Source organism: Tupaia chinensis, unplaced genomic scaffold (assembly GCF_000334495.1).
Source record: "Tupaia chinensis unplaced genomic scaffold, TupChi_1.0 Scaffold000078_1, whole genome shotgun sequence".
In the NCBI taxonomy this organism is placed as follows: domain Eukaryota; kingdom Metazoa; phylum Chordata; class Mammalia; order Scandentia; family Tupaiidae; genus Tupaia; species Tupaia belangeri.
In genome coordinates, this window is record NW_006159539.1 from 2,204,613 (window position 1) to 2,230,094 (window position 25,482).

The following is a 25,482-nucleotide window of genomic DNA, read 5'->3' on the forward strand; positions in this document are numbered from 1 at the left end:
GGGGCGGGCTGGCTGGGACTCCACTCCCCTGCACCGCGGTAAGGGCAGGAGGACTGCCCCTCCTCCCTGGGCCCAGACCTCCAGGAACAGAGTGTCCACTTCGGCACATTTTCGTTTACTCTTCACGATGTCGTCGTAGCAGGAGGATCCCTGCGTCCGCTCTTACGGATGGACTTGGCAGCTTGGCCGAGGCAAAGGCAGGGGGGGCCTGGAAATCGGGCCCCTGGAGGCCCCAGGCCTGCCGCAGCAGAGTCCCTGGCTTCTGCCCTGGAGTCCCCAAGGGCCCTCCGGCTCCGGGTTTGAAGTCCTCATGCCTGGGGCATGTCATAGGCAGAGTGTGCCCACCAGGGGTCTCCTCCTTCCCGGGACAGCCCCCTCCTGGGTACTGCAGCGGAGGGTGGGCCTGGACCGGGAGGAGATTCGGAGGGGGTCTGCAGCCCCACCCCGGACCAGCTGGCCAGGAGTAGTGGGGTGCCAGGAAACCTGCCTGGCCTTGCTATCAGGTAGCACTAAAAGCGAGCGACACCCAGGATCACGTTCCGTGGAGATCGATGGGCAGGCTGGGCTGAGCCCATTGCAGCCTCCCAGGAGAGCCCTGCCGGTCTGTCCGTCCTGACTGCTGCTCGGACGGCAGTGCCTCGGCCCTCCCTCTGCCCAGGCTGCCGTTCCCGCCTGGCCTCCGCACACCTGGCTCTGCCCCTGTCCCCAGCTCTGGCTCTCGGGCAGGTGTCCAGCCCTCCCTGGGCCCGTTTCTCCTGTAGAACGGGGACGGCCAGGAGGAAACTTGAGCAGGAGCTGCCGCTCTGCGGCCTGGGGCCCTGTGCTCTGGCAGCCCTGGGTCGGTGATACTGAGACAACCACGGGCTGGATGGCGCCCCTGCCAGGCACATCCAGTCTCTCCCGGGCGTGGCTCTTCCTCCCCACACTGAGCCCGAGTGGGCGGCACATCCCATCAGGCACCTGCCCCTTTTTTCTTTCCTTCCTTATTTCCCTTGCTTTCTTGCCAAAACACACATGTACGCGCCAGAAACCGAGAGCACCCCTCACAGGGTCTGCACACCGCCATCTTTTCTTCCATCTCGCCCTCCTGTCAGGATTGTGGTCACGCATGCACACGCACCTGGCATGTTTTCCGAGTTGCCAGGCCGGGCCTTGAACTGCGCTGGGCTATGTGGGGTCCGGCTCCCTATGCACAAGGCTTACCCTCAGGCACCTGGCTTTCTCCAGGCTAGGGCACAGCTTACACCCCGCCCCGGTTAGGCCGTGCTTCCCGAAGAGCGGACGGGGTCCTTGACCCCTCTTTTCAGAGAGAGGCCCACCCAGCCAGCACCCAAATAGTCACCCATTTGCTACGTTATTGGTTTATTTTCCCAAGCTTTGGAAAACTGCAGTGTCCATTACCACCAGCTTTTTTTTTTTTTTTGCATATATAATACAGCGCGACTCAGAACAATTAGGAAATGAAGCCAGCCTCGAGGTGGGAAATAAGCCTACCTACCCTTCCGAAATAACGACTCTCAGTCTTTTGATGTCTGTTGTGCCAGTACTTGTCTTCTGTATATGTTTATCAGAAAGTCAGATCACAGGGTGGCGTGGTGGTTATGGTGGTTAAGGGGCTGGATCCCACACAGCCAACAGCACAGTTCAAATCTGGAATCTAGTGGCTTGAAAAACACACCAGGTGTGCATGAGCGCGTGCCCGAAACCCTGAGAGGAGAATGGAGGAGTTACAGGGGCCCATCCCTGTGAGCAGTGCTTTCTCACCCTCCTTCTCCCTGTCTCTCTCTGGTGAGTGCGTGCCCTATGGCAAAAATCTTTTTTTTTTTTAAAGGCAAGTTTTCCTCAAGGCAGACAATAGGAGCAAAGGAAGTCCTAGAGCGCCCCCTTGTGGACGGTCTCAGCATGCTGCTGCCACCTGCACAACCAAAGGACAGGCTTTGAGGGTGTTCCCCTCCAGCTCTGCCTCCAAGCCAGGGAGCCTCTGTGATTTCAGGCCCTTTTTCGGGGAAGTGGTCTTGTCGCATCTTGCTGTGCATTTTCCCCTGGGCAAGCTCTGAAACATGCCAGTAACTTGACCAGTGGGGAGGAGCCAACAGCTGATCCAGTCCTGTAGCCCAGGCCTCTATCGGCCAGGTCCCCTGCACAATCCCGTCAGGACCCTGCACCCGTCCCTTCCCCTAGCAGCACTGCACGGACGCGGTGCCACGTGAGCACAGTTCTTGCCTGTCTTGGGGTGGGGGCTGCTCTCTGAGATGGAAAGACCTGGACGGGGACATGGGGCAGGGGACCGTAAACAGGGTTGGGCAGGGGGTTCATTCCAAGGGTCCACGCAGCTTGGTGGGGTGGCCAGTGTTCTAGGAGGATGTGGCCTTCCGAGCGCAGGGCAGGAGACTGGGGCCGGAGCTGGTGGCCCGTCCCTTCAGCAAGGAGGGCCAGGCCCAGGGCAGTGGGCATGGTCAGGGTTCCCAGCTGGGGAAAGGTTTGGAGGGCCCATCCACAGGGGCTTCCCAAGGATGTGGAGCTTCTGAGTGTTCTTCCGGAGTTCCAGGAACTGGGCAGGGCCTTGATGGACTTCACAAGTGGCAGGAGGGTGAATGGGTCAGTGTCCGCTCCGGGTGTGCACCCCTGGCCCTGGCCCTGGGCACTTCCTAGTTGTGCAGCCTTAGACGAATCTCCTGCAGCCTCCTCACCTTGGTGTGCTGAGCCAATGTGTGCTAAGGATTTACCGCGATGCCGGGAGCATAGAACACCCCAAGGGGACGTCACAGGGGAAACAGTAAAATGATCTGGCTGGGGGTGGGATCAGGATCAGGGCCATGGCGGTGGTCGTGACGTGTACGTACACCCTCTCCTGGGAAGAGCTCCCTCCCACACCCCCCTGTGGGCAGAATGGGTGGCCTCCCCTTGACCCCTCACCTGTCCTGGCTGGGTGGGCCATCAGAGTCAGAGGCCCAGAGAGGGTGCAACAGGCGACTGGGGGCTTGAGGGCGGCCCCCACACTTCCTCTCCTTCCCCCGAAGGCTCCACGCACGGTTCTACGAGCTGGCTCCCAACCTTGTCCCCATGGACTACAGGAAGAACCCCATCGTCCACGTGCCCATGAGCCTGATCGTCCAGATGCCGGAGCTCCGGGTAGGTGAGCGGCCTGGCTGCGGGCAGGGCAGGTGGGCTGGGGGCAGGGACCCGCACCCCTGGGTAGGCCGCAGAGGCACCCAGAGTTGGTGGGGCCCTGAGCAGATCACTGTCAGGGCCCCTGCTCTTGTCCCCTCCCCAGCACACTCACTGTGCCACTCTGTGTGTCGCGGGCTCCGTCTGGGTGCTGTGAGCAGTGGCCGCCTCTGGGCCAGTGCTCACTCCCTGCCCCTTCGTAGAATGGCCCCAGCCTGCCGAACCTGGCAGGGCTTGTGTCTGCTTTTTCTATCCTTTTATTTTATTTTATTTTTTAATTATTTTAGTTAACTTTATTCTTTTTTAATTTGACCAGAGAGAGGGAAAGTGAGAAGGCAAGATGCCAGGTTTAGGACTCAAACCTTGGTCGGCTATGTGGGAGTCCAGCGCCTTAACAACCACTCCACCTGCTAGCCACTGTCTGCTTTTTCTAGACCATCGTTCCGTCACTCCCTCGTCTGGCGTGGCTTCTCCCCGAGGTCAGCATGGACATTCACAGTGCCCCTTCTCGGGCTCGAACGTAGCCCATATTACCTAGGGGCTTTCCAAAATACCCGCTCGAAAGATGAGCAACTGGCATGATGCTTACGTTTCTGGACTCCCACATAGTTTACTGTGGTTCTAGTCCCAGACCCGACAGCTTAAAACAAGCTGGGTGCGTGTGCGTGCGTGCGTGCCCAAGATCCCGGAAGGAGAATGGAGGAGAAGGGATTGCGGCGTGGCTGTCCCCCCTGGGGGGGTGATTTCTCACTTTCTGTCTATTTCTCTCTCTGTCTCTCTGGTAAGCGCACACGCCCTATAGCAAAAAATATCTCTTAAAATAAATAAATGAATAAATAAATATGCCCACTCAAGTTCACTCATCTGGGAGGGAAGACTAGACGCTGGGGTTTTTTGTTTTTAATTGTCGGAAGGTGTGTGTGCTCACCAGAGAGGGAGCGAGAGACAGGGAGAGCGAGTGAGCACCACCCCGTGGGCACGTGGTCACCCACAATCCTCCACGCCTCCATGCATCAGGGCACAATGCACGCCACCTCGTATTTCTCAAGCCGCGTGGGATCTGGCTCTGCTCAGCTCTAGGCCATGCGCCGGCCCTGTGTCGTCTTAACGACAGGACATGGCGTAACTGGGTGCCGCCGTGCCAGACCTTGAGACAGCATCTTCCGTGCTTTAACCCGTTGCCTGCTCTGCTAGTCGGGAAAACGGAGACTCGGAGGGATCGGGGGCCCCATCTGAGGGCCTGTGGGTGATGCGGCCTGGCTCTGCAGCCCTCCCACCTCCACGCCCACGGTGAGTTGTGCTCATCCCTCTCAGGAGAATCCCTTCAAGGAAAGGATCGTGGAGTCTTTTTCTGAGGATGGCCAGGGCAACCTGACCTTCAATGACTTCGTGGACATGTTTTCGGTGCTCTGCGAGTCGGCTCCCCGCGACCTCAAGGCAAACTATGCCTTCAAGATCTACGGTAAGGAGGGTCTGGCAGGGTTGGTCGTGAGACAGAGAGCAGTGGCGTTTGGGTCCCTCAGGCCACCGTTACTGCTGGCTCCCCTGGGGACATAAGACATGCAGGACAAAGAGGCGGATCTGCTCTCTGAGAGAGCTTGTCCAGTGGCCGGCTGAGGGGACAGACCCGAGTGCCGCGGGTGGGGTCCTGAGGACAGGAGGAGCTCGGCCACTCGTGGTGTGGTCAGTGCCAGGACTCATAGATGGGCAGACCAGAGCAGGCCTGTGAGGGCCAGAGAACGGTGGCTTAGAGCAGAGGTCAGGCACACCCACAGAGGCGGCCACCGAGGAGGCTCAGGACACATCTCCCGCCTACCGGCCACGTGTGGAGGCCACGTGTGGAGCTGGGAGAGGTCTGGAGAGGTGGCCTGGGGCCAGCTCTCCACCCCCTGGTTTGCACCAGCAAAACTGCCTTGGCACTGCAGGGTTCAGGTGGGAAGGGGCAGACCTGTGTTCTAGAAAGCTCACTCAGCAGCCTCCAGGCGTGAACTGGAGGAATCAGAGTGAGTCTGGGGGCTGGAGAGGAGGCCTGGGCCGTGGTGCTGAGGCCAGACTGGGAGGGAGGCTTCCAGAATCTGCGGAAGTAGGGCTACTTTGGCCCACCCAGCCCAGCCCTGGGTTCTACAGTCTCGTCAGCCACCAGAGGGTGCCAGAGACCCACGAACCAAGAAGTGCAGCTCCTCCCACAGCCCGAGGAAGAAAACCAGCTCACCCATCCAGCCCGCCACTGTGAGCCTGGCAGGCCTCAGACAGTCCTCAGGTGGGGACACCGGGGGCCTAGAGGGGCTGGGGCCCGTCCTGGCCGAGGAGAGCCTCAGACAAACCTCCTGTCCTCAGCACCTCTGAGCAGCCAGCATATCCCAGGCCACAGGGCCTGACGAGGCTTTTCATTTTACAGTTGTGCTTATTTCGGAGGACCTGGGTTTGGACGCCTCTGTGCACCTTCATGTGTTTGCCCGTCAGAAAGTCAGTCCCGGCCTGTCTGCCCGGCTCCAAGCACGTCTGTGTGGGCATGTGACATCACCTCCAGACCCGGGCCCCTGGCCTTCTGGGAAGGGGGAGTACAGAGCACAAGGGGTCTCCGTTTCCTCCCATAAAATGGGGACAGAAATCCTGACGTTGTCAACCCTCAGAGGTACCTAGCTGGCCAGCAAGCCAAATTGTTTTGTTTTGTTTTGTAGAGATTTATTCTTTTCTAGTCTGAAAGGTCAGAAGCTCCGAGCTGAGTCAGCCAGGCTGTGTGTCCTTGAAAGCCCAAGGGACGCGCTCCCCTGCCTGTTCCCTGGTTCTGCTGCATGCTGGAAATCCGTGTCCTTCCTTGGGTCGCGCTGCATCCCTGCGGTCCTCCCAGCCAGCTACCCTTTCAGGGAGCCCATGGTGTCCCCCTGCGAGGACAGCCGCGTGCCACCCCGGAGGTGACCCCTGGAGGTGTCTCTGGCTGGGGTGGAGCTGGACAGCACAGGGCACCTGCTAAGGGCCGGGACCCCGGGATCCAGCACTGACCCAGGCAGTGACCCCAGGCAGGCTCCTCGTCCTTCTCAGCCCACTGGCCTTCATCGTGTGGCAGGGAGCCGGACTGTTCCCTCCTGATAGGCTGATTTTGAAAACTAAGGGAGGGGACTGCGTGGTGGCACCGGGGTGGAACCGAGTGCTCTGTGAGACTGACCCCTTGGGGAGGTTCGGGATGCATGTCTGGGAACTTCCCCGAGGACACCAGGCGTGCACGTGCATATGCACATGTGTGTGATCCATCTGAGGCTGGGGGTGGGCTGTGGCGTGGAGGCCCTCTCAGAGATGCTCTCTCTCACACAGAGAGGAAAGGAATCAATAGACAAAGGAAAAGGCGAGTGAGTGAGAACGAGAGCGTTGGGGTCTCGGGTCCTCCCAGTGGGCGGGAGGAACTGAGGAGGGGGTCTTCGTTTCTAGAAAGACCTCCTGTTGGAAGGTGATGTTTGAGGGTGAGCAGGTTTGCTCAGGGGCAGGAGAAATAGCATATTCAGTGATCGGGCTGTTGGGCCCAGCCCCGTGACCTGGTGGTTGAAAGACATGCCAGGTGTATCTGCGTGCAAAAGTCCTGACCAGAGGGGGAGATGGAGGAGAAGGGATGAGGCATGATCACCCCTACTGGGGGCGGGGGGGCACTTTCTCCTTTTCCCTTTCTTTTTTTGTGACAGATTTTTGCTACAGGGTGCATGTGCTCATTAGAGAGAGACAGAAAGTGAGAAATCACTCCCCAGGGAGGATGGCCACACCACAATCCCTTCTCCATTCTCCTCTCAGATTTTTGGGCATGGACATGCATGTCCGGTCTCTTGCTGGCCCCTCCCTTTCCCTTTCTCTTTCTCTGTTTCTGGAGAGTGCACACATTCTCTGGCAAAACTGAAAAAACATAATAATAAAGTCAGGTCTTTGGGTTGAAAATGGGGGAGCGGGGTAGAGTTCACCAGGATAAGCCCGTGCATGGCTCAGCCCTCTGGGCCACTTTACTGTGGACTGGGGCAGGAGTCGTGCTTTCTGCCAAGTAGAGTCCAGCCGTGATCTCTGCTCTGGGTGTACAAAGGCCAGCCTCGGGGCCTCTCTCGGAGGACCTTCCAGGTCTTGGGACCTGGCATGAAGGACTCGAGGCCTGCCTGGGGTCACACAGGGCAGCGTGGAAAACGCCGGTCGTCGGGTGGAATTGGCCATGTCAGAATCTCTGCTCCGTTTCTCAATGATTCTCTGCCGGGCTGTTTTTTCTGGGCCTTGGTTTCCATAGTTGTAGAAGTCCATTGCGGGGTGAGGCCAGGAGAACCATCTGGCCTGAGCCTGGAGGAGGTCCCAGGGAGCCTCCGATTTGGACCTCCGGACTGTCTGAGGCTGCGGTTGTACATACAGTCGCCGTGGGGTTCCGAGGACGCCCGAGTGTCACTCGGGAATGCGATATTTCCGATATGCCTTGTAGGCGAGTCCCCTTGGTCTCCCTCAGCCGGGGACAAGGACCCAGTATCCGAGAGTGCTCTGGGCTGGGGGAGGTGCCACTGGGGGGAAGAAGTCCCCCTCAGGGTCAGCCTGACCATCCCGCCCGCACCCCGGCCCCACAGACTTCAACACCGACAACTTCATCTGCAAGGAGGACCTGGAGATGACGCTGGCCCGGCTCACCAAGTCCGAGCTGGAAGAAGACGAGGTGGTGCTGGTGTGTGACAAGGTCATCGAGGAGGCCGACCTGGACGGCGACGGCAAGCTGGGCTTCGCCGACTTCGAGGACATGATCGCCAAGGCCCCTGACTTCCTGAGGTGCCGCCACCCCGGGGCTGGGCTTGGGCGGGGCAGGCTGGAATGTCAGGGCTGCAGCCTGGCAGCCTGGCCGTGGGGACGCGGTGGCAGGGGTGTACCAGCCGGGAAGCAGGAGGTCTGGCCGAGGCCCAGCTCCCTGACATGGGACTGGCACTTGCTTCCTGCAGGACCAGACTCGGGAAGAAGACCTGGTTATGATGGGAGGGCAGAGTCCCTGGGGACGGCTGTTCCTGAGGCCTGGGTGCTGACCACACCCTCTGGGCAGGGCTCCCTAAGGGACCTGGTTAGGTCTTAGCTTCCGCCTGCCCAGCCCAGCGCCTCTCACCGGCTCTTGTCTTATCTCTCTTTCCAGCACTTTCCATGTCCGGATCTGAGGAGCAGAGGCTGCAGAGGCGTGGAAGCTGCCAGCCCTGCTGTCCGCAGGCGTGGCCTCCAGGCTCTCCAGAAAGGAGCTGCGGCCTCGGGGCTTTAGCCCCACAGACTCTCTGTGTGGCCCTTTCAGCAAAAAAACCTTAACCAGGGAAAGGATGTGAGGGCTCGGACCCTTTCCAGGGCCCCTCCAGGCCCGCCCCAACCACCCCCATACCCCACCTAGAGTGTGTGACTCAGACACTGCTCCTCAGGGCAGAGCAAAAAAAAAAAGAAAAGAAAAACGCGGGGGTTCTAATGAGCTATGCAATCTTTCTCCAGCCCCCAAGACTGGGCTGCACCGCGCCCCTGCCTGTCCCTCCTCCCAAGCCTCCCCGATGTGAAGCTCTGTCCGTGTGTGTGCCTCAGGTCAGGAGCACGGCCCGCCACCCTCCCCACCCCACTGGTGTGTGCTGTTCTCAGATTTGTGAATTCCTGGGATTAAAACACTTTCCGGCACCAGCAGGTGGCGTGGAGGTTAAGACAGCGGTCCCGCCTGGCCGACTGTGTGGTTTTGAGTCTTGGACCGGCAGCTTGAAAATCACTTCCTGCACATGTGCACGCGTGCCCAAAATCCAGAGGATGGGGCATTGTGGTGTGGCCATCCCTCCTGGGGAGTGATTTCCCACTTCCCCCTTTCTCTTTCTCTATCTATCTCCAGTGAGTGGATGCGCCCTGTATCAAAAACTGAAAAAAAACAAAACAAAACAAAAAAAACACTTTCTCCAACGCTGCGTGCACCACGTTGGGAAGCGTTCTGTGCGCGTCCCCCATGCGCATGCGCACGCACACGCGCACGCGCACTTGCCCTGGGGACGGAGGGAACTGACTCCACTGCCGCGTGGGCCCTGAGGAAAGCACACGCTCGCCCGGGAAGGATGCTGGGTGACAGGGCCGAGGCTTCCCGTCCACGGAGCGCTTCACTCGGCGCTGCAGACCCGCGTGGCTGTGGGCCCCTGCGTGTCTGAGGGAGGGCCGTGTGTCCGAGGGTGCCCGGCCGCCCCCGGTAGGTCCCCCGGACCCCGCTGCCCGTCAGGAGGGGGAAGAGGGAGGCCTCTGGCGGGTTCTGGTCTGCGTCATGCCCAGGGCCCCGGGCAGCAGGCCAGTTGTTCCCCGTGGGGCGCACGTGGGTGAGAAGGAAGTGGGCAGGACCCCGGAGCAGAGAGGGAAGAGCCTCCCCGTGCTCAGGATGGAGCGGCAGGCCCGTGACCCCGTGTGCAGGCCGGTGCCCTGTGACCTCACTGGGGGGTCAGCCTCCTGGGCCGGTCTGAGAGCCCCCCGAAGGTCAGGACTGGCTGGAGGCCCAGGGCAGGTGGGGTGACGGGGAGGGGAGCCCTCTCAAGCCTCCCAGCGGTGTCCGCCCTGGCCCCGCCAGCCGCGTGGCCCCAGGCACAGCCGCGCCTCTCGGGCACCCGAGGGACTGGCCAGCGTGCACGGTGAGGCCGGGCTGACGGCAGAGAGGAGCCGGGGGCTGTCCCGGGGCCAGCCTGCTCCAGGGTCAGAGCCGTCGCCTCCGAGGCTGGGCCTTGGGTGTCCCTGCTCCGACTTCCTGTCCTGGGCAGGAGCTGAGGACGTCGCTCTGATGGGGCCAGAGGAGGGAAACTGGTTTCCTTCTCGAGCCACTGGCCAGCTAGGAAGTGCCCGTCCCGGCACCGGGCATGTCCACCCAGCGCTGGAGGTGGGCGGCAGGCTGGAGGGTTCAGCCCAGTGCTCTGCATCTCATCCAGGAAACAGCGCCCGACCCGTGCGAATGGCAGGGCCCAGGAGGCAGGACACAGCCCAGAGCTGCAGGCGCTGGCCGGTCCCTTCCTGTCCCTCTCCAGGCAGGCTTCCCGCTGTGTCTCTGCGCCTGGTTCCAGGGCAGGCTGGATGGGTCTGGGGTCCCGGGCACCTTCTGGGGCTGCATCACATCCGGGCGACCAGGAAGCCCACAGGTGGGGGTTGCAGGTGGCAGGCCCAACTCAGAATTTGTGCTTCTTGTCGGCGAAGAAGAGCCTCCTGAGCTTGTCGGGCTGTAAGGAGGGGAGAGATGCTGGGGGTCTGAGGCCCTGGACAGGGAAGGAGAGGCCTAGAGTCCCCCTCCCCCCCAGCCCAAGCCCAGGCACTGGGGCTGAGTTTGGGTATTGTGGCTGTACCACAAGCCTCTCCCAGGGCCTGAGGTTCCCCTTGGGCCTTCCAGTTTGGATGCAAGATTGATGGCTTCTGGCAAGGAGGGGGAAGGGGAAGAGGAGTGGAGAAAGGCAGAGTAAAGCTGAGCCCTCACCTCCCTGAGCGCCCTGGTCTCTCCTCATCCCAACCCCAGTGTTCTCTACCCAGCGGGGACCTCGGGGTGCACTGGTGTCCTAGGTGAGGGAGGAGGGGGCACCCAGGGCCACCAGGGACTGGAGAGGACATGAGATGTGGCTTCTGGGGTTTTTTGGACTGTCCACTGCCCCGTCTGTGGTCCCAGGAGGCCCAGGACTCTGGCAGCTGCTGGGCAGGGGTGCAGGCCCAGCAATGCCCTGCCCTGCCCTGTCCTGTCTGGGGTAGAACCTGTAGGGCTTCCTGCCGGGGAGGGCTGGAGAGGAGGCCTGAGTGTGCCTGCGGGAAGTGTCTCCCCTCATTACTGTCTCCAGGGCTCAGCAGGGTGAGGCTGTGGCTGGGGCTCCTCCACCCCTCTGACCCCTACTTCCTGTCTCCTTCCTGCTCAGGAAACCTCAGAGAGCGCAGCTCTGCCCCAGGGAGCCCCCTCTGGGCCATGCCCTGAGTGTGAGGACATCCACAGCTCTCCTCCGGGAGCCTCCCGGACACAGCCCAGATCGGCCCGTTGACAGATGAGGCAGTGAAGGTCCTGGGTGTACCAGGTGAGGACACGGGATGCCCAGTTCATTTGAATTTCAGAGAAATTCTGAACTGAAGGTTGTTTTTGCTTGTTTGCTGGTTTGGTTTGCACTTGATGGAGAGGGAAAGTGAGGAGTCACCTCCCCGGGGAGGATGGCCACACCTCAAGCCCGTTTTCTCCATCTCCTCTCAGGGCGTTGTGCACACGTGCCTGGCTTTTTTGTGTATGTTCGTGTAGGTTTTTGCCACAGGGCGTGTGCACTTGCCAGAGAGACAGGAAGAGAGGAAACACTCCCCGGGGGCATGGCCACGCCATAATCCTTTCTCTGATTTCCTCTTGAGATTTTGGGCACCCACGCACATGTGCCTAGTGTGATTCTCAAGCCACCAGGTCTGGGACTCGGGCTGTGATCAGCCATGGAGGAGTCCACGGCCTAACCAACATTCACCTGTGGGCCCTGGCATGTTTTTCGATCCTTGGGGTCCAGACCTCGAACTGCACAATCGGCCCTGTGGGACCCAGCCACCTTAAACTCTTCACTACCTACTAGCCTGAATGGTTGCAGGTTTTGAGACATGCCAAAAACGTATCTCAAATTCAAATTCATCTGCATGTCCTATGTGTGCGTATATATTTATAAATATATACATTTTTTTAATGAAAGGTTTTTGCTGTAGGGCGTGTACGCCAGAAAGATAGAGACAGAAAGACAGAAAGCAAGAAATCACCCCCTGAGGGGATGGCCATGCCACAATCCCTTCTCCATTCTCCTCTTGGGATCTTGGGCATCACGCCCATGCGCCTAGTGTGAGTTTAAGCCACCGGGTCCGGGACTTGGTCCACGGTCGACCACATGGGAGTCCAGCGACGTAGCCATTACCTCATCTGCTGGTCCCTGGATGTCCTATATTTTATCCTGCAAAATCTGAGGACTTTAGTTGCCCAGAAGACCCATCTCGCCCAAGGCCTCAGGGCAAGGAAGTGGCTACGCTGTGACAGGGGCCAAGGTCACTACCACCACCACCACCACCCCCCCCCGCCGAAGCTCCGAGCCCCCCGTCTGCTGCCGAGAACAGCATAGTCTGGAATCCTGTCTCCCCAAATCCAGTGGCTGCCTCTCCTACACCACCAGCAGGCAGAGGTTCGGGCTGGAAGATTCTGGTCACTTCCAGGTAGTAGGGGTGACCTGGCCTGCCCATGTGGAGGCCGCAGCTCAGCCACCCCCACTTATGGCAGCCCCCACTCCCACGAAGCCCACCTTATGCGTCCGTCCGGCCTCCTTGTTCTTGGTTGCTGGGATTTGTTCGTAGATGTCCCTGGGCTCTGGGAGTCCTGGGATCTCCGAGATCCTCTCGTAGCTGCTGTCCACGGGCCCTGACAGCTGGCTGTATGTGGGACTGGTCCCATGACGTGGGGGTCTGGCAGGGCCTGTCCAGCAGGCTGGGATCTGCTCATAGGTCCTGCCTCCGTGGTCCACTGCCTCCCTGACCTCGAACAGAAGGCCTGCTGTCTCGGCGCACTCGCTCCTCTCTACAGAGCTGCCCTGGAAGCAGGGCTGGGCCCCTACACTCAGCTTGGGAGACCCCTGCCTCCGGGGCACTGCTAGGAACCCTGGGGCCTCAGGACTGGGAGGGAGGAGGAGCCCCTGGGAAGGGGAAGCCTCGCTAGGGCCCTGATCTGGGCTCACCCCAGGGAGGGCAGGTCTTGGCCTCTCAGGCCTGTACTGGTCCCCATCCGAGAGTCTCCTAGGGGCCGCTCTGCCTGGGGAGCAGGCCTCGCTGCCAGCCAGACCCGGCCCAAGCCTGCCGGAGCCCTCTGTGACCTGGCCTCGCGGTGCCTGATTCAGCTTTCTCAGGTCTGCATAGATGATGTCACTGGGGCCTCCCACAGAATCTTCCAGGAGGGAGGCACTCCTCTCAGGGAGGGGGGGCACTGTGACGGAGTCCTGGGGAGAGAGGGACAGACAGTCTCTTAAATCATGCCCCATCCTCTTTCTCAGATGCCTCAGTGTACCTGTTACGTGCAAGAGCTGGGCACATGATATTCAGGGTTGCTGCCAGCTCCCCTGTGCCAGAACTCAGTCACCCCTTTACCTCGGCCTTCAAGGCCTGTGTCTCCAGCTCTGTTTCCCACTTGAGCTCCCTGCCCTGCTGCTCCCACCCCCAGTGTAGGCCACAGTCCCTCAGAGCTCTGGAGCCCACCATGCACTGCCCACACCCTCCAGATGGGCATGCACAGATACATAGCAGGACCCACTGTGCCAGCACTGCCCCGGGTGCCAAGGAGTTGGTGAGGAGTAAGACCAGCAATTAGGACAGTTTAAGTTGTGTGTGTGTATTTAAAGGATTCTTAAATGGGGCCAGCAGATGGCATATTGGTTACGTCGCTGGACTCCCACATAGACTACCATGGTTCGAGTCCCAGACCCAGTGGCTTAAACTCACGCTAGGCGTGTGTGCATGCGTGCCCAAAATCTCAAGAGGAGAATGGAAGAGAAGGGATTGCAGCATGGCCATCTCCCCTGAGGAGGGGGTGATTTTTCTCTTTCTGTCTCTCTCTCTCTCTCAAGCACATGTGCCCTGTACCAAAACTCTCTCTTTAAAATAAAAAAAGAATGATTTAATTTTATTTATTTATTTTTATATTTAATTTGATATAGGGCCCATGTGCTCACCAGAGACAGAGAAAGTGAGAAAGCAGGCCACCAGGTCTGGGAGTCAAGCCATGTGGGAGTTGACCACAGTGGCACCTGCTGGCCCCGCCTCATGTGTTTTTCAAGACTCCAGGACTGGGATTCAAACTAGTCAGCCACATCGGTGCTCGCTTTCAGTACAGAGGGCTCGACCACTGTGCTACAGGGAGGGCTGGCTCAGTCTATTTTGACTCAGAGTGTTTGAAATCCATGCGTTGTTCTCAGTGTGCACTTTCTGGGAGCTTGCCGAGGCCCTCTGGAGGTACGTGGCTTGAGGTACCAAAACAGACACCAGTGCACCGTAAGAGAAGGCGGCACCGGGTGATCAGGTTGTGAAGGGCAAACCAGGGTAATGGGTAGGATGATGGTGGAGAGAGGGTTTCAGTGTAGTTTAGGTCGGCCTGCCTTTTTTTCTTTCTTTCTTTCTTTTTTCTTTCTTTCTTCCTTGTTTAAAGAGATTTTTTGCTATAGGGCACATGTGCTTGCCGGAGAGACAGAAAAACAGAAAGTAAGAAATCACACACCACCACCCCTCCCCGGGGGATGGCCGTGCTGCGATCCCTTCTCCATTCTCCTCCCAGGATTTTAGGCATGCACACACGCACACCTGGTGTGAGTTTCAAGCTACCAGGTCTGGGTCTTAAACCACAGTCAACTAGGTGGGAATCCAGCCATGTAACCAGTATGCCATCTGCTGGCCCCAGTTTATGTGGGCCTTTCTTTTTTTTTTTTTTTTAATATTTTACTTAACTTTATTTATTATTATTATGTTTTTTAGTTTGATCCAGGCAGAGAGAGAGAGAGAGAAAGTGAGAGAGCAAGCTGCCAGGTCCAATACTTGAACTGCGCTCAGCCATGTGGGAATCCAATGCCCTTAACCACCACACCACCTGCTGGTCCCTACGTGGGCCTTTCTGAGGAGGGAGCATGCAGCTGAGAGCAGGTGCAGTGGGAGTGTGGCCATGCAGACCCTGTATGGGGACAACCTGTGGGGCTGGAGAGAGAGGAAGGGGGAGAGGTCGCGGGGTACCTGTGAGGCTCTAGTGGACCTGGGAGGATTTTGTATTTCATCCTAAATAGGAGAAGCCCTCGGCATGCTGCAATCTGCCATATATTAAGAAAAATGTCTCTAAGGCCCTCCATGGGGTGCAGTAAAGAAGAGCATAGTGGGCCTTTTTCTGTAGTCATATGTGCCTGTGTGGAGAGCGTGGCACCCTCCACGGGGTCCGGTCATGCTGCAATCCCCCTTCTAGTCCTCCAACTCATCGGATTCTGAGCCCTCACACACATGTACCTGGCATGTTCCAGGCTGACCGGCCTGGGGATTCGAACCACAGTCGCCATGTGGGATCGGCTCCTCTTGGACAGTCCAGCTTCTCTGGACCCAGCCCAAGATCCCCACTCTAGTTTACTAAGGGATTTTCAGGGGCTGTATGTCCATCCTCCCATTCAACCCTCCCAGGAGCCTCAGAGACAGCAAACCGAGGCCCAGGGACCTCACGCAGTCACAGCTAGTCAGCGGCCAAGCCAGAGCCTCAGGGCAACCAGGCAGGCCGTGGTGTGGGCGAGCCACTCCGTATCTCTCTAGCCTGGTGCTGGCCTTCTGCAGCCTGAGCGAGTGGGCCTGCATGGTGTCTAGGCCTGCCTGGGGCCTGGCCCACACATCCCTGGCCTAGTGTCCTCCCTCCAGGCGGCCAGAATCCTCCTCACCTGCACATGTTCCTCCTCAGAGGCATCCTGGGGACTCAGGTCCAGGCTCTTCTTTGTGTAGGAGAAGGAGACCTGGGTCTTTGGAGGGGGCCGGGGGCCGGTGGCCTTGTCTGGGACCATAGCAGCGGGCTCCGGGGAAGGTGGGATTTGCAGGCCTAGGTTGTTCTGGTGGGGGCCCAGCGTGATGGCATCATACAGATCATCGTCCTCCGGCTGAGGGTGGTGGGGACACAGTGGGTAGGTGGTCACAAACCCCTGGCTGGCCTCCAGCTGCCCTCCAGAGACTGCTGGCAAGGGGCTGGAACATTGCCACCAGGTCCCTGACCCTAGTAAGATGCTGCCACCATCTCCCCTTTTCAGACGGCAACCAGGATTCCCCCACACACTGAGCACCCCTGGATGACAGAATAGAGAGGACGAGAAAAGGCATGAGCCCGAGGAATGGACACCCACACCTGGATACCCTGCCCTGCCGCTCTCACCCCAGGGAAGAGAGGTGCCTACCCGGGGGCAGGCAGCAGCCAGGGTCTCCCCGAAGGGCTCGAGCTGCACCTCCTGGTAATGGCGCACGAGCTCGGCCAGGGTGCTGTGGCTCAGGTTGTCCCCCGAGACGAGGTAGCGCCGGTTTCGGAGCTGGTTGATGACGAAATGCCGGCAGCGGTCGCCACCCCTGCAACACAAGCACCTGCGGTCATGGGCGCGGCCTCGGCTCTGCCCACCCCCTCCCCTGTGCAGGACAGGGCTTGGCTCCACCGCCTGACCTGGCCACCGGCCCCACCGGGAGCCCTGCTGTGTCCCTCAGGGAGGGATCGGGCTGGAGTCCTGGTGGAGCCAGGGCGGGCAGGGCTGGCACTGGGGGGAGCATGGGGGCATTCATCTTGGGTGGGAAATTTAGGAGGGGGGTACCAATAAGCTCAGTCATCAACAAGATAACTAATAATGCGAGAGTTTAGAAACTCAAAATGCATAGGGACCAGCAGTTAGCATAATAACTATGTCTCTAAACTCGCATGTAACTGACCGCGGTTCGAGTACTGGACCCAGTGAAAAAAAATGGGTGTGTGTGTGTGTGTGTGTGTGCGCGCACGCGCACATGCCTGGCACATGCACCCAAAAATGAGACAGAAGGGAGAGATGAAATGATTGAAGTGTGGCCATATCCCATGGGGGAGTGCTTTCTCACTCCAACCCCCCATAGCCTCTCCAGGGATCCCACGGTGCCCTCTAGCAACTTTTAAAAGGAAGAAGAGATGTTGTCCGGTCCCCTGTAACATTGTTGCAGTGCATGAGAGGCTGGTTGCTTCATGTCCTCATCAGCTGTTTGGGATCAGCTCTGTTTCAGTTTTAGCCATTCATTATAGTTTCAATTTGTGTCTCCCTGATAACCCAGAAGAACACTCTCTCAGAAGATTGTTTTGATGACCAGATGATTCACATGCTTGCCAGAGAGAGGGAAAAAGCATCCCCCATGGGGAATGGTCATGCGGCAATCCCTTCCCCTCCGTTTCTCCCTCCTTTTGGGATTTTTGGGCACGTACATGTGTGCTTGGTGTCTCTCTCAAGTCACCAGTTCCAGGACTCAAACCACGTGCTCAGTCATGTGGGATTCAGCTGCCTTAAGGACCAGGCCATGGGCTGGCCACAAAGGTCCCTCCCTCTGTGAAGCCTTCTCCAGCCTTTCTCTGGGAGGACGTTCATGTTCTTCCCTGGCCACTCAGCCCCTCCGGAGGCTGCAGTTCATCTCCTGCTGCAGAACCTGCCTGGCCCCTCGCAGAGGGCAACCCCTCTTACCTGTAGGACAAGATGTAGCCCGTGGCCCGGTCACTGAGGCGGATGAGAAAGGACCCGAGAGCTTTATCCCTGAGCAGCTGCTCTGTCTGCCTGGGCAGAGGACACGCCATTAGCGGGGGCCTGCACCGCTCAGCCGCAGAGGCAGCCTGACTCAGGCCTGCCCAGGGTCCCCACTGTGCCCTTGAGTCCCAGACCTCTTGCCCCTTAGAGAGAACACCCTCAGCCTTTTGGCTGGCTCTGTGGCCTGTCCGGACTCAGATGAGCAAGTTCAAGACTCGGTTTGGTGGGGCCAGCAGTTGGTCTAGTGGTTGCGTCCCTGGACCCCGACGTGACTGAGTAGCTTGAGTTGCAGGCACGGTGGCTTGAAACTCATGCTGGCTGTGTGTACCCACAATCCCGAGAGGAGAATGGAGAGGGGTTTGTGGTGTAGCCACCCCGTCTTGGGGGTGATATCTCGCTTTCTGTCTCTCTGGCAAGGGCACGCGCCCTATAGCAAGAAATCTCTTTTAAAAAAGACTTGGTCTGGGGCTGCTTAGGGTCCTGTATGAACCCTGCCACCTGGGCTCCACCCGGATGTGTAGCCAGAATGAGCCCAGTCGGCTGGAGGCTCTTTGGGCTGGGGGTAGGGGAGTCTCTCTCCTCCTACTGCGTGCAGGATGTGCCCAGCACAGGAGTCCTGGCGGGACAAAGCGGCTGCCGTGTCCGAGCCTGGTCAGAACCGCATTGACCTGCCCTCCTTCGTGTCCCCATCCACCCCAGGCAGCTATGAGTGTTTCTCCACAATGCCAAGTATTTTGGAGGCATGGTGGAAAATTCCAGCTGTCTTGTTTTGGCAGTACAGAGACCAGATATTGCCTCACCCTCTTACTCACCAAATACTGAGTTCCTGGTCTGTGTAGATCAGCACTATAATTGGCAGGGCCCTTTGCTAGATGAAAATGTGGGGCCCCTTGTCCAAAACGTATAAAGGATTCTAGATAAGTGACAGTGCCGCCTTAAACGCAGCGTGGGGCGCCTCCCAGCACAGGGCCCTGAGCGGTTGCACAGGTCGACACCCTCAAAGCTGGTCCCTGCTCCATGCCAGGTGCTGTGTAGTGACAGGCTGGAGTCGCCATCCCTTCCGCTAGGGCAGCTTTCTGATAGGGCAGCTTGAAGAGCCAGCCCTATCAGAAAGCCAAGTCCTACACCTTGGTGTTTCTCCCTGGGGAACCCACACATCCAGGTTTGTTATAGGGCATACGCACTCACCGGAGAACAACAGGGAGACAAAGTGAGAAAGCACCCCCTTGGGAAGTGACCAAAATCCCTTCTCCTCCACTCTACTCTTGGGATTCGGGGCACATAGGCACATGCATCTGACGTGTTCCCCAAGCTGCCAGGTCCAGGACTTGACCCATGCAGTCGGCCATGTGTGATCCAGCCTCCTTAACCACCTTGCCATCTGGCCAGCCCCTCCGGTGTGCTGTTTCTGACCGGGCTCCTAGCTCAGTTGGTAACAGTGCTCCGGTTTGAATAGTGAATGACCTGGCCCTGAGCTATCCCCCGAGTTACTCAGAGCCGGCCTGAGTACAACCTGCTCCCACCTGGCCTTCTGTCTGTCCTTCTGGCAGCCTGGCGGCCCCTAACCACCCTAGACCTGTCCTCCGACACCCTCCCCCTGCCTGCCCACAGACACCACCACCAAATCACGTGGCACTCCTTAGTCTGCTCCTCCCGGGGTCCCTGCCCCAGGGAGAGGGCAGGGAGGAACCGGTTGACTCCAGGGTCCCCAGGCCTTGCTCGGTCCCTGGGGTGGGGGCCACCAGGCACACTGTTGGGGGCAGACTTACTTGCGGGTGATGAAACCGTGAAACCAGGGGGGCAGGGCGCCGTTCTGCAGGATGAAGGGGGCCTGCGTCTCCATGAACCACTTCAGGGCCAGCTCCCGGAGCTGAGCCATGGACCCGCTGTCCTCCTCCCCCTCGGGCCCTCTCCCTAGGCCAGGCTGCTTCAGGCTGCCGTCCATCCTGGTGAGCACTGAGGGACGCAGAGCCCAGCCAGCCGCCCGCCCTATATCAGCGGTGCCTTGGCTCATTTGCCTGAGCCCATGCCCTCCCCACCCATCACAGCACACAGGAGCCCTATTGTCACCCCTGGGCTGGTGGCTGACTGGAGATGCTGGGGAGACCATCGCCCTGGCGGCCTGAGAGTGGTAGAGAGGAGGACCCTGGCTTGCTGGCCAGCAGGGAAGCCACCCGCAGCTTTGGCGCCTTCCTTCAACCTCCGGTCTTCCTTGCACTGAAGACCAGAGCCTGGCTGAGGCCCACATGCACCTCTGCTAGCCAGGCAGCGGCTTTCAATTCTAGGTCTCCCTCTCTCACAGAGGGTGCTTGGTTTTGGAAGAAAAGCTTTACGCTGTTTTAATTCCTCCTCCCTCTTCTGATTTATTGAGTGCCTACTGTATGCCACATAAGTGTGGACCCCGGGAACATAGCATTCTGTGGTCTGGCTCCATGACCTGTGGTTATGGGAGCTGGATCCCACGGGACTGACTGTAGAGTTCAAGTTCTGGCAGTTTGAAAAACATCCCGGATGCATGTGTATGTGTGCCCAAAATCCTAAAAGGAGGGAGAAATGAAGGTGTGATCATGCCCCGTGGGGGGTGATTTCTCACTTTCTCTTTCTGTCTCACTCTGGTGAGTGCATGTACCCTAGCCCACAGCAGCACATGCGGCTTGGTGCTGCTACTCAGGAGACTGAGGCCGCCAGGAGGCCTGGGTTGGATTTTGGGCCATCCCTGAAAAGCCTGGTGAGATGCCTGTGCCTTCGTCCCTTAGCTTGCCTGCAGTGGGTGCAGTCCCAGCTGCACTCCTTACTGTGGCCACTTCCTGGGTGCTGGTCCCAGTGCAGTGGGTGCAGTCCCTGTGCACCCCTTACTGTGGCCACTTCCTAGGTGCTGGTCCCCTGCAGTGGGTGTAGTCCCTGCGCACCCCTTACTGTGGCCACTTCCTGGGTGCTGGTCCCAGTGCAGTGGGTGCATGGCAAGCTAAGGCAGGAAGATCATGACAGTGAGATGCTGTCTAAAATTTTTTTAAAAAATCAATTCTAGGAACCAGCAGATGGCATAACAGTCACATTGCTGGACTCCTCCTCCCCCCCACACACACACACGTAGTCGACGCATTCCAGACCTGAGGACTTAAAACTCACGCTGGGCACGTGTGCATGTGTGCCCCAAATCCCAGGAGGAGAGTGGAAAAGGGATTGCTGCGTGGCCAGCAAGTGATTTCTCACTTTCTTTCTGGCGAGTACATGCACCCTATAGCAAAAATCTCTCTTAAAGAGAAGAAAAGGGACCAGCAGTTAGCGTAATGGCTATGTCACTGGACTCTTATGTAGTTGACCGTGGCTCAAGTCCTGGACCCGGCAGCTTAAACTCACTCCGGGCATGTGTGTGGGCGTGCGTGCCAAGATCCCAAGAGGAGGATGGAGGAGAAGGGATTGTGGCTTGGCCATCCCCACTGGGGGGTGATTTCTTGCTTTCTGTCTCTCTGTCTCTCTCTGTCTTTCTGGCGAACGCATGCGCCCTATAGCAAAAACCTCTCCCCCCAAAAAAATCAATTCTATCAAGAAGTCTGTAGGCTTCACCAGACACCAGAGAGGACCGTGCATGGAAAAGGCGGAGGCTGCTGGGCTCTAATGGGAGCTGGCTCCGTGCCAGAGTGAGGTATTGGAAGTATTCAAATACAAAGAAATGTGCATCTCTAATTTTCCATGAGGCATTCCCTCCTTTAGGCAAGACGTTCATGGCAAGACCTGGTCATTTCCATAAAGAGACAAAGGCTTTGTGTGCACCAGGGTGCAGAGCCCAGGATGGCTGCAGGGCGGAGGTGAAGATCCCAAGGCAGGCAAATAAGGGGGGGTCTGTTACACTTGGAGGGGAGCTGGGGCTGAAGAGGGGCGAGGGCAGGTCTGAGGGCTCTGCGAACTCCGGGAAGGACTGGGAGGTAGGAAAAAGCACTCCCTGACAGTCCTCCCAACCCCACTGTTGTGGTCACTTCCTGGGTGCTAGTCCCAGGCACAGAGAGGACACAGGCAGCCCTGCCCACATCCTCTCCCCTGGGGGCTCCTGGGGCGATGAAGAGGCTCAGGCCCTGTAGCCAGGCTGACGGGCCTGGCATCCTGGCTCCCCTTGTCAGCTCAGTGACTTTGCGTGTGTCCTTTCTTCCTCCGTGAGAAAGGAGTGAGGAAAAGTACTCTCTGGTTGGGCTTGGTAGCGCAGTGAGCTCACTCACGCCACGATTCTCACGCCAGCTCCACGTCATCCCCAGGCTGGGAAGTCCCCAGATTTCCAAGACCCTGTCCCAAGCAAAGCCTTCCTGTCCCGGGCTCCCCTGACTCAAGGCCCTGTTTTCCTGTGGACGAACCTAGCTGGCACTCCTTGCTGAAGGTGTCCAGCCTGGCCGGGTCTCCCAGGGAGGAGGGCCGCGGTTTCTCCAGAAGGTGCCCGGAGGTGGTGTCTCCCCAGCTTTGACAGAGGCCCCCTGAGGGTGACAAACGCGCCTGGACCTCTCACTTCTTGAACCCGCGCGGTGACAACCGCGTGCATTGCCAAATGCTGCTGGCGGCCAGCCACTCGGAGAATGCCAAAGAGGACTCTTCAGGGAGCGCCAGCCGTGTGCCCGTCCGTGTTCGGGGGCACCACGTTTCAGATGCTCAGCTGCTCCGTTGGCAGGAGGGAGGCGGCCCGATCACACTGGGGAGTACAGATGAACGGTAATGTTCTCCCCTCAGGTTGTCCATCCACCCTGTTCGCCACTGGATTTTGTGCCTAGAACAATGCTTGGCACAGTGGATGTTCAGTAGGTTTATTTTGAGTTAAATAGATTTATTAAATAGATCCATCCACATGGTTTTTAAAAAGGCAATGTTGTGTAATGGTTATGTCACCGTTGACTGTGGTTCAAGTCTCAGACCCAGACGCTTAAAACTCACACTGGGTACAGATGCGTACGTGCCCAAAATCCCGAGAGGAGAACAGAGGAGAAGGGATTGTGGCATGGCTATCCCCCTGGGGGGGGGTGGGTATCGCACCTTCTGTGTCTGTCTCTTTGGCAAGCACACACTCCCTGTAACAAAAATCTTATTTTAAAAAGGCAGTATGTACTGTATTTTACGATGAGCACTGCTGACCATCGCCTGAGGTTAAGGGAGCCAGATCCACATGGCCAGCTGGTATCTGAGTCTGACTGCTCTCCACCTCGGCCTGTGAAACAAGCCTGGTAACCTATCGGAGTTCCTTCCGTAGACCGTACAGAGAGGCGCCGCTCTTATTTTTACAGGCCCACGGGCAGGCCCACATGCACCCAGAGTGTGCAGGAAGGGACCTTCTTGTACGGCCTCAGCATTGCCAGGCGGTTGCTTCTGCACCTCCACAGCCGGCCCCAATCACTTTTTTCACCAAAAAATGCTGCGAGAAGAAACCTTATACAGTTTAGATTAAGCACAGGCGTAAGCAGGTCTATAAAATGCATTCTGAGAAGTGAGGCCGCTGAGTCAGAGGGGAATCAGTGTTTGCCGTTGTGACAGACGGGGCCAGATTGCCTCCTTTGGGGGCTGCACTGATTTGTGCTCAGTAGATACTGAATGCAGATAAGTAAATGAATAATATTTCCAAGGTCAGTCACTTTGAGGCTCCCAGCATGCAAGTAAAATCAGGGAAAGGGGTCGATGATAGTCCAGAAAGGTCACCGAGTTTACTACGGTCTTTTGGCCCATCAAGGCCACCGAGTGACTCTGTCTTACTATCCTTGGAGCATGGCTACTGGGTGGGGAGCACATTATCCAGAGAGGTCCCAGAGCCACCGTCCCACCAAACACAGGCTGTTCTGTTTTATCCACAGGACAATGGCCGGGTCCTAGAAACTTCCCAAGGGTCTCTAACATGCTATGCTATGCTATGCTATCTATTTATTGATAGAGGTTTTTGCTATCGGGCACGTGCACTCGCCAGAAAGACAGAGAGAGACAGAGAGACAGAAAGTGAGAAATCACCCCCCAGGTGGGATGGCCATGCCACAATCCCCTCTCCTCCATTCTCCTCTTGGGATCTTGGGCACACATGCACACGTGCCTGGCATGAGTTCAAGCCATGGGTCCGCGACACCAACCGCAGTCGACTACATGGGAGTCCAGCGACATAGCCATTAGGCTAGCTGCTGGTCCCTCTAACATGCCTTTAAGACCAGACTAGCCCATGACCTAGCAGTTCAGGAGCCTGGATCTCCCACAGGGACATGGTTTGAGTCCCAGAGTAATGGCTTAAGAGACACAGCAGGCACATGTATGTGTGTGCCCAAAATCCTGACAGGAGGGAAAAATGGAGAAGAAGGGATTGTGGCCTGATTTCCCCATGGGAGTTTTCTCGCTTTCTCTCTCTCTCTCTCTCACTTTCTCTGTCTCTCTCTGGCAAGCATACATGCCCTCTTGCAAATTAAAAAAATAACAACTGTGAACCAGCAGGTGGCATGGGGATTAAGGTGCTGGATCCCACAGGATGAACAGGGTGGTTTGAATCCTGGCCCCAGTGGCTTAAAAATCACACTGGGTGCATGTACGTGCATGCCCAAAATTCCAAGAGGAGGATAGAGGAGAAGGGATCGCAGGGTGGCCATTAACTCTGGGGAGTGATTTCTCTCTTTCTCTCTGGTGAGCACACGCACCCTATAGAAAAACTAAAATAAATAAATAATTAAAATAAAATGTCTAAGACCTGGGGTAAAAAATCAGTACCAGTTCCAAATTAAAAAACAAACTAAAAACAAACAAACAAACAAAAAACCCAAAACCCTGCAAAATCACAGTTCAAAAATGCATAAGCAAATGTCAGGACAATCTAAAACTGCATTGACTTCATTGAGTGTTTGTAAAAGTTTCGTCACATCTGAAAATGGTTTGGAGGTCAGATTATCTTACCTCTTGGGAATCCCCGAGTGTGCAGGAAGACTGCCAGGAAGTTGTTACCAATCGTAAACTGTGTGAATTCCTCCAAGCCCAGTCATTTCAAAAGCAAAATCATAAAGATAACCCTTGCAAAGAAGTTTCAGCACAGCCGCTATGGCGCCTGTCCCTGTTCCCTGCAAGATTGGAAGCATGTGGTCAAACTTAGGTTCAGAGCTCTGGGTAAGCTTGGGAGCACGTGGGAGCCCAGGATCCTGAGGGCTGGGGAGGGGGGCACAGAGTGTTAGGACCTTGTTGAGGGGGTTTCTCTCTCTCTTTCATGCATGCACGCGCACTATTAACAAATTTAAAGCAAGAAATGTACATTTGTAATGTAAAATATTGCTGTATCATATATTTATATGTGTCATTACATACATACACACACACACACACGCACACACACATATATATAGGTAGTGAGATGGGACTTCACAAGTAAGAGTGCCTTGGGAAGCCATATCATTGTCTTAAAAACATTGCTAGCCACACCTGCCCCATAAATCATCCAGTTGTGCTCAGGGGCCAGTCAGCTCCTGCCACCTTCAGGAGAGGGAAACCACCACTCAGATCAGAGAGCCTCTCAGTTTTAGCAGCAAAACAAAACACACATTTCTCTACAGATAGTTCGGTCTCACCAGCGAGTCTCTGAGTCCCACACAGACCTGGAACTCTGCAGAATCGCATGCTGTTTGTTCACGGCAGTGGAAGAAGTGATGAGCACTCAGGGATCAGTTTAGGGCCCACTAAGAAGTTCAGGGGCTGGGACCAGCAGATGGCGTAATGGCTATGTCACTGAACTCCCCCGTAGTCGATCGTGGGTCAAGTCCCGGACCTGGTGGCTTAAAATCACACCGGGTGCGTGTGCGTGCGTGCCCAAGATCCCAAGAGGAGAATGGAAGAGAAGGGATTGCAGTGTGATGGTGTGGTTATCCCCTCTGGGGGGTGATTTCTCGCTTTCTATCTCTCTGTCTCTGTCTTTCTGGGGAGCACACGCACCCTATAGTAAAAACTCCCCCCCCCCAAAAAAAAAGAAAAGTTCAGGGGCTGAGAGCTGGCAGGTGGTATGATGGTAGAAAGCCCTGGATTCCTACGTGGCTGACTGTGGTTTGAGTCCTGGACCTGGTGACTTGCTTTC

At 57.4% G+C, this 25,482-nt stretch overlaps 2 protein-coding genes across 2 annotated transcripts in view; one reads left to right on the forward strand and one right to left on the reverse strand.

The window, feature by feature from the left end:
* Positions 1-8,576, forward strand: part of CIB2 (calcium and integrin binding family member 2) — a gene marked incomplete in the record, with an annotated part of 14,076 nt that extends 5,500 nt beyond the window's left edge. Inside the window, 4 exon segments of the mRNA XM_006142615.3 lie at positions 3,021-3,132; positions 4,483-4,630; positions 7,749-7,944; positions 8,297-8,576. Of these exon segments, the coding sequence (XP_006142677.2) occupies positions 3,021-3,132; positions 4,483-4,630; positions 7,749-7,944; positions 8,297-8,318 (478 nt within the window).
* Positions 8,577-10,198: 1,622 nt separating this feature from the next.
* Positions 10,199-19,371, reverse strand: SH2D7 (SH2 domain containing 7). Its single transcript, XM_006142617.2, has 6 exons — positions 19,196-19,371; positions 17,367-17,456; positions 16,080-16,245; positions 15,576-15,788; positions 12,432-13,118; positions 10,199-10,364 (listed from the first exon to the last, which is right to left on the reverse strand). Exons 1-6 carry the CDS (start codon positions 19,369-19,371, stop codon positions 10,314-10,316), a joined length of 1,383 nt encoding a protein of 460 aa, XP_006142679.1. The 3' UTR covers positions 10,199-10,313.
* Positions 19,372-25,482: the final 6,111 nt, after the last annotated feature.

Bases quoted from the DNA above. Each gene is read 5' to 3' on its own strand.
- SH2D7 (XM_006142617.2), bottom strand. From the start codon at position 19,371: ATGGACGGCAGCCTGAAGCAGCCTGGCCTAGGGAGAGGGCCCGAGGGG. The intron at 17,457-19,195 runs GTAAGTCTGCCC...TCCTCTGCCCAG, and splicing joins CACGGTTTCATCACCCGCAA to GCAGACAGAGCAGCTGCTCA. The intron at 15,789-16,079 runs GTAGGCACCTCT...CACCACCCTCAG, and splicing joins TGGCTGCTGCCTGCCCCCGG to CCGGAGGACGATGATCTGTA.